The sequence below is a fragment of the Vespa mandarinia genome, chromosome 19 (genome assembly GCF_050613455.1).
Source record: "Vespa mandarinia isolate Hongniang chromosome 19, ASM5061345v1, whole genome shotgun sequence".
NCBI lineage: Eukaryota > Metazoa > Arthropoda > Insecta > Hymenoptera > Vespidae > Vespa > Vespa mandarinia.
This window is the reverse complement of record NC_140828.1, coordinates 3,730,001-3,742,883: the sequence shown is the minus strand read 5'-3', so window position 1 is coordinate 3,742,883 and position 12,883 is coordinate 3,730,001. Positions and strand designations below refer to the sequence as shown.

Sequence of the window (12,883 nt, the reverse complement as noted above, 5' to 3'; positions counted from 1 at the left end):
TTACTCTATGATATAATACAATATAATACATAATATGTGTGCAATTTCTTTTTTAAGTATTATTTGTGAAAATAAAAATGTTTCAGTGTATATCTATATATATGAATGCTATCAAATAATCGACCACCATGTTGTCGGAAAAATGTTCGATTTGTAATAGTTGAATATGAAAGTAGTGGAGATCGTCGAATAAAAGATGCCAAAGTATCGTTCAGTTAGTGTAACGCTAGATGGCGCCAGGGATATTAAACATATATTTTTTAATAGTTTAATAGTATCGGTACCCGCACTAGATAGCATCAAGGATATTAAACATGTGACGATCTCGTTGCAACTGTTACGACTCCTCTGCCAAGCATATAACTAACACGCCTCGACACCACAAAACACACACGTGGGAAATCAACCAAACAAAATGAGAGACAACAAAAAACGTTGAAAATAGAGATGAAAAAGACGCCGGTCACATAAAGAAAATTATTATTCTTTCTTCGACTCTTCTAGAGATCACAGCCATAGCTACTGGAAGTCATAGTCTGATTATATATCAAACATAGTTAAATAATTATATTACTATTTATTACTTGATGTGCAAAGTTCTTTCTACATAGCAGGTTATCAATGATAAAACCCACATTTTCTATATCCTTGGCTCCATCTAATGTGGGAAAGAGTTATTATTGTATTATCATATCGATATTCTTTTAATACTCCTTGCGCCATCTAGCGTGTAGATCGGTACTAAATAAAACGGTATATTGTGGGTTTATAGTTGACAATCCACTATGTAGAAAGAAACTTTGCACATCAAGTAACAATTGTGATATGTTTATTTAGCTTTGTTTAGAATACAGTAGGTATAATTAGACTATGACTTCCATTAGCTATGGTTGTGGTCTCTAGAAGAGTCGAAGAAAGAATGAATGATTTTCTTTGTGTCTCGGCATTTTTTTCCGTTTCCTTTGTTTCGGCGTCTTTTATCATCCTTTATTTTGTTTGATTGGTTTCCCACGTGTGCGTTTGGTGGCGTCGAGGCGTGTTAGTTATGTGTTTTGTCGGAGGCGTAATAATCGCGACTAGGTCGCCATAATATTAATACCTTTTCCGCCATCTAGTGTCCAATCATTAAATGAACAATATTTGCGGGCTTTTTATTCGACGATCTCCACTATTATCATGTTATCCTATTACAAATCGAGCATTTTTGCGACAATATGGCAATAGATTATAGAGGATAGGGATTTATATATATAGATATATTGAATACATTGCTTTTACTTCAAACTTTAATAATTTATTTCTTTAATTATTAAACATTTGTTATAAACTTTTATGGTCTTATATTATTCCTAAAGGTCTATGAAACATTTGGAAGATCTAAATGTTTATAATTTTTTCATGATAATGAAATAAATTATAGTTTTAACAAGTGATATGTAGATAAATATATATATAGAGAGTCAATTATGGTTCAATCATTAATAGATTGATTTCTCTTGTAAAAATAAATAGATATCGAAGAATATAGTTCTGTAAATATAGAATAATATTGTTTAATTGTACAATGAAATTTGTATTGAATTACCCGCGTATTCAATGCTGTTAAAAAAGAATACTTTGTCTAAGTAAATTTTATTTTATAATTCTCATTTATTAAAAAAAAAAACAAAAAACAAAAAAAAAACAAAAAAAAAAAAACAAAAAAGAATCGGCTTTTTCTGATTGATCCATGGATCACCCTCCGTATATCTTAAAATCACCGAATCGTACAATCGTTCTTAGATTTAGAACTGACATGCTTTGAAACATTTCGAACATAATTATGATTGAATAAAAGTAAACAAGAACCGAAGATTATATACTTCTCTGTAGATAAATCTTATTACATAAAGGAAGTTTACATTATTAAAATGCAATGGCAATAATTAGATATTATTTTTATTTTAATTATTCTGAGAATAAATCAATGTAGTTTGAAATACTATCAAGAGAAATACATATGTTTATTTGTTACAATAATATTTTAGGAATTAGTAAATAAGATTTGTTATTCTTGAATGATTAAATTTCGTTATACTGTATGTATTTCACTTATTTGTGTATCAACCATCTTGAAATAATATCTGATGGTTTCTAATTATTTTTATTTTTTCGATAATTTTTCACACCACTGTCTTCATCTATTTCAAGAATAAAGATTAATTGAAATGTAGTAAAAAGTGTAAACCCACATATTTTTGTATATGAAATATATTAAGATAGATACATGATAAATTTTTGATAAATGTATCTTTTACAGATTTCCAAAATATTCCTATGCGGAAAATATTTTATAGAATAAATTTATCACAGTAATATAAGTCACATGATGTCAGTAAATTAAAATTTAGTCGTGAGTGTAAAGAATATTATAAATATGTTCGTAAAGCTTAAAAAATTACTTATTGCTCTTATGAGATTATATTACTATTTAAATAAAATCATTTTTGAATTATTAAATACTTTTATATCGAATAACTTTAACATTATTTATCATTTTGTGCATCAGTTATAATAAATCAATTAATTAAATTATAATATAGTTATTACAATAATTTAAAGCATAAATATTTAATGCATAAAATGATACTATTATTTATCAAAGTAAGATATTAATTTTTTTTTTCTATGCTTTGATATTGCTACAAAGTTGTCGATGTAACAGCACTGACGCCATGTACTAAAACTATCGGTGGTAAGTCCATAGTCAATTCTGTTAATAATTGAAGGTATTGTCGATACATAATATTTTCATCCCATGTATTCGATATAGGTGGTGCTGGTAAATATATAAAAGTTGTTGTTGTTTGACTGGAATGTTGTTTAATTAACTGATTAACACTGAAATTCATAAATGTAAATATTTTTAAAACCTTAAATATCATATAAAAGAAAATTGTATATTATGTTCATTGTATATAATCACCTCAATATATAAGTTTTAGAGACATTACTCAGGGTATTATCCATATTTTCAGTACCTGTCTCGTACTGTGTATCCAATTTTGGCTCGATAAGAGATCTGCCCTTTAGACCACTTATTTGCGCTTCCCAATTAGGAATTTTCTTAATCGATGCCGAGATCCTCAAAACATTTAATAATTTTTTTATTTTATGCTCGTTTGAGACTTTGGGAAATTCATTAATAGAACTTTGCGACTCTGAAAAGCTTAAACTTGTACTACTACTGTCTGCAATTTCGCAATGGAATACTCTAAGATGTAAATTTTTCCACACAGGAACCATATTTATAATGCATGCTAGTTGAAGCATAAATAACGAAGTTGTATCGAATGGATCTTGATCGGATGGTTGGAAGAAGTTCACTGGCCATACATCAATGTATTTAAGATTTGAATTTCTGCGAAGTTATATTATATTATATAATAATAATGCGAGATATATCTATTTATAATACTTTATCAAATATTTAACAATATATACAATATCTCTAATAATATATCTAACAATATATATAACAATATATACAACTTACTTCGAAATCTGTGATTTATCAAGCAAGTGGAAGTTTCTGCATAAACACAAGTTCTTTTTCATTCTTAAAACATCTGAACACATTCCAACATATTGTACTGGATCCACATTTTTCTCTGTACCGCCGGTTTGCCTCAATGGAAATATAACATTGTTAGAAACTCCAATGTTTTCGTTAGCATTCTCAAATATTGCAGTTGAATATTGGGAATCGGTGAAAAAATTTCTTGGTGTTTCTTCGTCATAAAAGCCAAGAATAATTGTATTTGGTTTCATTGCACCCATTCCAGATATTCTTATTAAATGATGTAATCCTTCACGGACCGTTTTTGTAACTGTTAGCTCTACAAATGCTTTCACTTTCATATGATCGACTAAACTCAACCAGTGAGGATATTCTTCTATTGTGGGATCAGCATTCTGTCCAGTAAAATCTCCAATTTTTACATGTCCTATAACATATAATCCTCCTTTCTTCAAATCGTTTACAAAATCTATAAGAGGACATGCAGATCTTGGCGAAGCAACCATCAAAAGCATTTGCGGTCTCCAAAATTTAACATGGTCTTTGCGAGAGTCTAACATTAATAAATATTTTCTCACTTGATGAAATATTAATGCTTGTGATATACTACCCCATGGTGCATTTTTACTCGGTGAGAATAAATGTAGTACGATTATTAAAATTAAACATAATATTATACTACTCGATGCGTAAATACTGTTTATTACAAACATCATAATTAATGTCCCAAGGAGACCTATAGTAGCAGTATGCCATGTAAAATAATTAAATGTTGGTCTGCAATTATGTTAAATATTGATTATGTTTTTATATAGTATGTTTTTATATAGTATAGATTTTTATAAGAATGTAAAATGCTTACCTGAAATTTGGAGCACTTGCAAGTTCAAGTCCAAGACAGGCTAAATTAGTTGCTAAATAACTTAAAAGAAATAATACTGAATTGATTTGAGCAATTGTATTCAAGGAACGAATAAGTAAGATTATTTGTACAAGACTCCATGATGTAAATACCGCAGCTATTGGATTTCCTTGCCATGTACCTTGTACAATAAAATTTAATCCTGAACCTAAATAAAAAACGTATACGAGAATGATGTAAAAATTTCTTAATATGTGTTTATAAAGTATATAATTTGATCATTTACCAAAGACATTATCTTTTGCTAATGCTTCCAATACTCTACTTGAGCCAATTAAGTTACTCAAACCAGCACTGAACGTTGCTGTCAATATACCAACAGTAACAAATGGCGGCCAAATATTTATTGGCATCATATACATAAAATTATTCTGTAGTAAAAAGCGACTTGTAGTCGCAGCTGTCAAAATAGATAGTAGTATATAACATAGAAAAGTAAATAATACTGCTGATAATGTTCCACGTGGGATGTTTGTTCCAGGATTTTTTAATTCACCTGTGATTGTGAATATTAAAGTAATTATAAAACATATAATTATAATGTAAGAAATTTTAGCGATATTTACCACTCATATTTGCTCCAGCCATAATGCCTGTTACACCACTGAATAGTACGCCAAATACACTAGCAAAATCAGTCATTGTACCAGGGCTCGTATAATCTGCACTATAATTTGAATATAAATTATTTGCAAGGGTGGAAGACAAAAGTCCTGTATATGATCCATTCACATGTTCAGTAGCATTTTGTACTAATGTATTTGCATCTGGTATTGATATCTACAAATATATAATTAATCCTTTTTATATATTCTTAAAACACTAAAAAATATAATCATTATCAATGTTATATATTATTATTATACTAATAATCTGACCTCCATAGGCCCTCCTACTAAAAAACTTATGAAAACACTTCCAAGACAAATACAAACGACTGCTAGAATGGCAACACTAGTTTTTGCAAACATAGCAGCTCCTATTAGACAAACTAAAAGATTGGCTGTATTTAACAAAGAACGATAGAGAAATAGCCACCATCGACCATTTGGTATGAATGTATTTTTTCCAACTAAATATCCAGAGGGACCAAAATTTTCTACTAAGCCTTCGGCACAACCAGAAATGCAAAGTGCGCTTGATACAATATTTGCCATGAAAAATAATGTACCAATGGAACCACCGAATTCAGGTCCTAATGTACGACTGATCATAACTATATAATGTATAGAATAATTTAGAAAAATATATACTTATTCAGAAATACGGCCAATTATAAAACTAATATGTCATATATTATGCAAGGATACAGTATGCGCCACCTCCTTCCACTGCTCCATTTGTTGATATAGCACAAACAGATGCAACGGTAAAGAGTAGAATTCCATAGGCAATTATAAATTGTATTAGAGTTACAAATAATCCTGCATTTCCCACGATATAGCCTGCAATATATAATATATTACAATGTTAAACTGTATTAAATTTCTAACGTGTGAAATCCAAATTAATAATATAAAGACATGTGTTTCACATTTAAATAATAAACATTTATGTCTCAACCTTACCCATACGTATGAAAACTAAGGCACTGAACATGGATAATGTGACAGGACTGAATACACCAGCAAAAGTCCCTAATGTACGTGTACTATCAACACCAAGACTACCAAATTCAACATATCCTTCTCCATCGGTACGTGGCGTTTTACCGATTTTAAATATGCTGCTAAGTCTTTGAAATACATTTCTGGTACTGATCAATGGTGCTTTTTCACTTGTAATTCTTATGTGTACAGGTTCAGCATTTGTAGAACCAATCTCTGGTGCAATCATATTGCAAGCTTTCTTCAAAGATAATAAGCAGAATTAATTATGCATATTATTATACATAGAAAACATATTACTATGTATATAAGGCAATTATATAAATTGAATTAAAGCAATATATATATGCACACATACACACGTCGTTATGTGTGTGTGTATTAATATTTTATAATAAACAAGTTCAATAATGAACATAATATTGATGAAATTTTATCCCCACATGTTTATAAAATAATAAAAAAGGTTATGATTATGAATTAATTTTCTGTTTATATACTTAAATATGGATAACTTACTCAATTCTTTGTTCTTCGCATAATAAAGTATATAACTATAGACAATCACAATTCAATTAGTCACTAAGTTATGATGTCATGCATTAAAACGTCATATTAAATAAATAGATGTTTGAGGTTAATAAACTTATTCCAAAAAATAGGTATCGTTTTTCCTTTTAGTCATGGACAATAAATAACACGGATGTAATATATAATGGTAATTTTTATTCTATGGAGTCTTATCGATAGTTTTCTTCTTTATTATTTTCGGATAACTTTACTTTATCGACAATATATAAAACTCAGAAAACCGTAAATGTCGATAAGAGATAAAATCGAAAACTGTATTATCAATTATAGGAATAAAATACAAAAATCTGAAAAAAAAATAAAGAGAAGAAAAAATAAGTTGAACATATAATAGTATTCTTTTTTATTTTTTCTTTTATAAGACATTGAGTCAACAAATGGTTAAATTAATATTTATTGTGGCGGATAAGTTTGAAAACAATGATTTATTTTTGCAATAGATCTACCTTATTGAACTTAAGTTTATTGGACAGGTTATTGCATTTTCTTAATTGTAAATACCACTCATTTTATAATTTATGTTATTGACTAATTGAAAGAGCTTCCTTAATATTTTTGCCAATAATATATTATATCTATATATACATATTATATATAGAGACTATGACATAATTTTCCTCTACTATAGAATTTTAGCAGAGGAAAATGAAATATAATTTATATTACAGCTGATGTGTCTGTTGGATATATTGGTAATTTATGCACATTGTATTTTATCCTAATACAATTAGTAACTGTATGTAAATCAGAATGAAAGCAACAAGAAACAAATTTTAATAAAGCATTAATAATAACAATTAATGTGTTTTACAATTGTTAACACGAGCATTTTTAAACTTAACGCGATAAAGATAATTACATATTCCCAAATATAATGTAAAGTTCGTGTAAGCCTTATGTTATATGTCATATAACATTAATATTAAACATAACGACTTAGGTAAGATGAGTTCTCTCAGTACATATTCTAAAGTATATTATTATATTTTTAAAACAAAATTAAATTTCTCATTATATAAAGTTTATGTGTATAATATGATTATTTTAATAATAACAAGATATGTAACGTACATTACAATCTTTTAGCAACAGTATATTTCTTGTAAATAGATTGTCTTAAATACATGTAAAATATTATCGAGAAAAAGGAATGTTTCCTATTTATTATTAGGTTCAGCGAAATGACGACATGCATGCAATTTCAAAAGAGAAAAAAAAAGAAAAAAAAAAAGAAATAACAAAAAAAAAACAAAACCTGTTTTGTTATAATCATTTTATGTCTTCAACAAATTTTATCTCCTAATTTAAGGAATCACGTTTCTTCCTTTTCAGATTCTATCTGTTTATTGACTTCAATTTTCAAAGTTGTCCTTTTTTGCTCTGATTCTTCTTTATCTAACTTTTCTTGTTCAATTTGTCCATCTACATTAACTTCTTCCTCCTCTTCTTCTTCCTCTTCTTCTCCTTCTTGTTGTTCTTCTTCCTCTTCGGTTCCTTGTAATAATTCTTCTTTTATCGTAATATTTTCATCGAACTTACGATCTTCACTATTATTAATTTGGTTATTTGTTTCTAACATGTCTTTTACCGTTTCAGGCAATGCAGAATTTTCTTCGATACGATGAAACATTAATACGTGATGATCTAATTCAGCTTTGAAAAAGAACTTTGAGGTACACTTCGAACAATCATAAGGTCGTGCATTTAAGCCATGTTCTTGCAACATATGATTCTGTAATTGGGAAATAGTTAAATAATATTCTTATTAATAAGTCACGAGGCAAAATACAGCTAATAGTAGTTTATGTTTTAAATTATTAAGAAGTATACCTGAAGAGCAATAGGCGTAGTGAAAAGAGCTTGACAGATGTAACAATTGAGAGCAGCACATCCGGCAAACGTATGCTCTATTAAATGACTCTGCAATTGAAGAGGGCTATTTGCTTCGAATATACATAAATGGCATCTCAAAGTATCAACGGCTCCTTTTCCTGACGCTTCTAAATGTTCTTTTGTTACATGCTGCTGTATCATAGTTTCGCTCGGAAATGATATCTAGAAATTCAATATGTAAATAGGATTAATATAATATTTCCAATAAAAATATATTCTAGATAAAGTTTTAATCACCTGACATTGTATGCACGTGTAAGTATTGGACCCACCATCATGCATTTTATTATGTACAATAATTTTATGTTTTTCTGCTTCTTCAGGATCTTCAAATTTCACCCCACACTCTTGACATCTTTTATTATCACATTTAGGATCGCCATTTTGATCGTTGATCGAACGATCTTCGTTTTTAAAACCACGATCCGTATCCCATCTATCTCCGGAGCCATCCCATTGAAGATCTTTATCCTTGATCCATGAACGTTCGCACTTATTATTAATATTACGAGCATGCTCGTAAGGTGAACTCAAAATTGGTAGACCTTGAGAATATCTGACATAGCAAGATTTGCAAACTTTAAGAGACTGTCCTCCACTAAAGTGATTAGGAGGAAGATTGACGAAGTCTTCAGTAGAGAATTCTCGTAAGCAAAGGCAACAATTTGGATTGAGAGGCTTTTGTTTAGGGCTTGGACTAGAACTCGTATTTGGAGAGCTAGTGGATGTTCTAAGATGATGTCGAGCGTGAAGGCGACACTCCAAATCGCTGATAAGAGTTTGTCTGCAAACAACACATGGCGCTGGAAGATGAGGTAAAGAATTGTCCAGTCTTTGTTGCGGATCCACATTTTCCAAGCTGTGTCTTTGTACGTGCTCAAGGAATAACGCTTCGGTCGTTAAATTTCCACGACAAACGACACAAGTATCGCTTAATTGAATCTTGCAATGTTTCTGAAGCTTATGTTCAGCCAAAATTGCGCCCGAGGGACAGACTTCGTCACAGATATTACACTTATGTCGGCCGCCAGGCTCGCTCGAGGTATGTTGCATTCTCATATGAGATTCCAATTCGTTTCTTGATCGACAGACCTCCCCACAATAAGCACAAGTCATGCTCACATTCGATAAAGAACTTTTGCTTGGAACTTTTGACGATGCGTGAGCTAACTTTTTGTGAGCTTGTAGTTCAGCTTCGTTTGCGAATTCACCACGCTCGCATAGCTCACATTGTTGTCCTCCTGATACACCGAAGTTTGGCCTTTTGTTGTTATTGTCACGTTGGTTCAAAGAATTATTGTTGCTCGAGGCTGGTGAACGTCCTCTCTTTTGTGATTTTACCTATAATAAATGAAGAAACGAATGAACGAACAAATAAATAAATCAAATACAATTAAAAAATTTGCAGAAGAAATTAGGTCTTTTTTTTTTTTAAGAAATCCACTCACCTCTTCTTGAGACCTAGGATGACGATGAAGCCGTCCATTTTCTCGTGGATTATTTCGTGCATTTATTATTTGATGTTCGCCAGCATGATGTACTTGAGTGATATGCCTGTCCAATAAGAATTCAACGGCAAAACCTTCTCTACAAATAGGACATCTATAAAGACTAGTAGAATGGCTTGCCAAATGAAGCTGTAATTCGAGTTCAGAACCACAGTAGATACCACAAAAGACACATCTAGGTCCAGAATTGACGGTCATTCCTGGGGTAGAAGCTGGACTCCTGGCAATCGGACTATTGTTCGCCACCGCCGGCGGCGCATGAATATTTCTAACATGATTGGCCATCTCGCTTTCGCTTCTGAAGAAACTTCGACCTTCGCCAGGTGCATTTCCAGGTGAATTTTCATTATTTGGTGCCGTACAAGCATTACATCTGTATATTCTACATTCTTGGCTATGTTTAACGGCAAAATGTACTTGAATCGCTACTCTAGAATCGAAGGTGTCTCTACAGAGCGCACATCTGTAAAGATGATGAGCATGACTATCCAAAAGGTGCCTTTGAAGTAAATCAGGGTGTGGATATAACTTCTTACAAGCGGAACAAGCATATTCCTTACTAATTTGGCCCAAATAATGTTTCGTTAAATGTGCCAACATGTCTTCTCTATTTTGAAAACTCGTTTCACACTTTGGACAGAGATATCTCGCAGTTTCGTTTCGATGATCGGCTTGCAAATGTCTGGCAAGATGTTCCCGGAAAGATTCGAAATCCTTCAAAGCTGCACCGCATTGGCCGCAAAGTAGCGTACTAGACGTGTAATTACTTTCAGATGATTTAATGTGTTTACTTGTGAGATCAGCAGGTTCTATCATAGGTTGTTGTTCTCTATTTTTTTGTAATCTCATACCTTTCGTATCGTAGACTCCATTTAATTTAGGATCTATGTATTCTTGAGGATTTTGCGGAGCTACTCGACGATTTTCGCAATGTTGAAGAACGTAATGCTCGGCGTAAGCTGCTGCGGAGTTACATGGGATACCGCATAGAGGGCACATTATCAAGGACGTACCAAAGGCATCAGTTCTATGTATAGAAATTAGATGGTCTCTCAATGTGGCTAAACTCGAAAATTTCATGGTACATTGATAACAAGTAAAAGTATTTTTATAATCCTTTTCCATCGATCTCTCCTCGTACTTTTTCTCTTGATCCTTCGAAATGCCATCGGATCGATCCAATAGCTTATCACGAGAACAATCAACGACCGAATCGGTCGTTCTACTCGGAGACGGTGCTACGACAAGATTTTCTCCGCTTAGAATCGCTTGGTGCATCGTGTGGACATGCATTTGTAGTTGTTGCATACAACTGAACGAATCTCTGGTGCAATACATGCAAGCTAATTTCAAAGGGGAATTTAGTATCGGCGTTGTCGAGGCACTACAAGAAGTTCCTAGTGGTGCCTTCAAAGTATTTTTCGGATTTAAACTTAAGTTCAATGAAGGCGAAGGCGAACTTGGTACAGGTGGAGAGGACGTACTGTGAGAAGAGACGCTCCTTCTACCATAATCCGAATCTTGAAGCTTGTTACTATTGTTACTTGTTCCTTGGTGATGTTTCTTATGCGATTGCATGTGAGAAGTCAATGCTGCCGCCGTATTGTATCCCCTCGAACATGCTGTACACTGGTACGGCTTTTGCGTATCGTGAGTTTTCATATGTATTTTCAAATGATCACTGCGGCAAAATATATCGAATAAAATTATTAATGCATTTATAGATATACTATCAAATAATATCATTTGACAATTATTATTCTTTCTAAATAGAGAAGATGAAATCGTAGAGAGATTTAAATGTAGGTCAGAATTATTCAATGAGATTTTTATTCGAATCAAGATAGGGAAATTTTGTTTTCAAAGAAAAGAATTTATCCTCTAAATCTTCCCAATAAAGAGAGCTGTCGTTCTCTCTCTCTCTCTCTCTCTCTTTTTCTCTCTCTCTCTCTCTCTCTCTCTCTCTCTCTCTCTTTCTTTCTTTCTCTCTCTCTCTTTCACATCGCATAACTGCTATAGTTATATCCGTTACCACAAGGAAAGGAATATTATTCAGGAAATCGAATTTCCTGTTAAACGTAGCAAGTCACTAGGATCAAATTAATCGACGTCAAGACTTATCAACGAATGTATCCTGTGCGCGATCTGAAATATCCTTGAAATTGTAAATTAACGATATGGGTACTATAAAAATCCTATTTTAAAAAGTCCACCTACGGGCAAGTGTTCGTCTTCTTTTTCTTTTCTCTCTCTCTCTCTCTCTCTCTCTCTCTCTCTCTCTCTCTCTCTCTCTCTCTCTCTGCATTCTGTAATCTCTCGAAAAAATTAAACGAACGTTCAGTGAAGTTTTTTTATAAAAAGAGAACGGATATTCATTTTCTGTTAATTGATAAACGTTGTGGATAAGCTTGAAAATATCTTTTCATTAGCTAATAAAGTGAATCTTGATATACGAAAGTATCAAGATATAGGGTTAGATAGATATAGCTATCCATATAGATTCCACATACGCTCAGATTTTTTCGTAGCTGCTAAAAGAGGTGACAGGTCAGCAATTTTCGAGAGAATAAACCACCAGTAATATGAATAATTCATCATTGTGGAGAGATGGAAAACTAAATCCGTATAAGGTGAGGTCACCCGTTGGTCCAACCGGTCAGTGTCTCGATTCTCTTCGGAACGAAGACAGACGGCAAATTTACTCTTGCACTTTACGTCTGAATAATTCATCGACTTGGATTATCGCTGGAGCTACTCTTTGCTGTTCTATTATCGGATGTATCGTTTTTTCCGCTCGGGGAAG

The 12,883-nt window shown here is 31.9% G+C and overlaps 2 protein-coding genes across 6 annotated transcripts in view; both read right to left on the bottom strand.

Moving 5' to 3' along the window:
• Positions 1–2,368: 2,368 nt before the first annotated feature.
• Positions 2,369–6,783, bottom strand: LOC118449303 (solute carrier family 12 member 9). Of its 2 annotated transcripts, none has more exons than XM_035883714.2 (10): positions 6,608–6,783; positions 6,050–6,325; positions 5,792–5,926; positions 5,360–5,697; positions 5,048–5,261; positions 4,708–4,977; positions 4,422–4,629; positions 3,536–4,336; positions 2,966–3,400; positions 2,369–2,880 (listed from the first exon to the last, which is right to left on the bottom strand). In XM_035883714.2, exons 2-10 carry the CDS (start codon positions 6,315–6,317, stop codon positions 2,682–2,684), a joined length of 2,868 nt encoding a protein of 955 aa, XP_035739607.1. In that variant the 5' UTR covers positions 6,318–6,325; positions 6,608–6,783; the 3' UTR covers positions 2,369–2,681. The 2 variants fall into 2 exon arrangements, with proteins under 2 accessions (XP_035739607.1, XP_035739606.1); XM_035883713.2 differs by having other exon boundaries at positions 2,370–2,880; positions 6,050–6,329.
• A 327-nt stretch (positions 6,784–7,110) lies between these two features.
• L (zinc finger protein Lobe) overlaps positions 7,111–12,883 on the bottom strand; it is a 51,874-nt gene continuing 46,101 nt past the window's right edge. For 2 of the 4 annotated variants that reach the window (XM_035883850.2, XM_035883851.2), the window contains 4 exons: positions 10,021–11,761; positions 8,810–9,913; positions 8,510–8,734; positions 7,126–8,411 (listed from right to left, as the gene is read on the bottom strand). In XM_035883850.2, coding sequence (XP_035739743.1) covers positions 7,992–8,411; positions 8,510–8,734; positions 8,810–9,913; positions 10,021–11,761 — 3,490 coding nt within the window. In that variant the 3' untranslated portion in view covers positions 7,126–7,991. Of the gene's footprint in view, positions 8,412–8,509; positions 8,735–8,809; positions 9,914–10,020; positions 11,762–12,883 lie in introns of all 4 variants that reach the window. The other 2 variants (XM_035883849.2, XM_035883852.2) reach the window with 2 other exon arrangements.

Bases quoted from the DNA above. Each gene is read 5' to 3' on its own strand.
- LOC118449303 (XM_035883714.2), bottom strand. From the start codon at position 6,317: ATGATTGCACCAGAGATTGGTTCTACAAATGCTGAACCTGTACACATA. The intron at 4,337-4,421 runs GTAAGCATTTTA...ACATAATTGCAG, and splicing joins GCAAGTGCTCCAAATTTCAG to ACCAACATTTAATTATTTTA. The intron at 2,881-2,965 runs GTGATTATATAC...TATGAATTTCAG, and splicing joins TCTAAAACTTATATATTGAG to TGTTAATCAGTTAATTAAAC.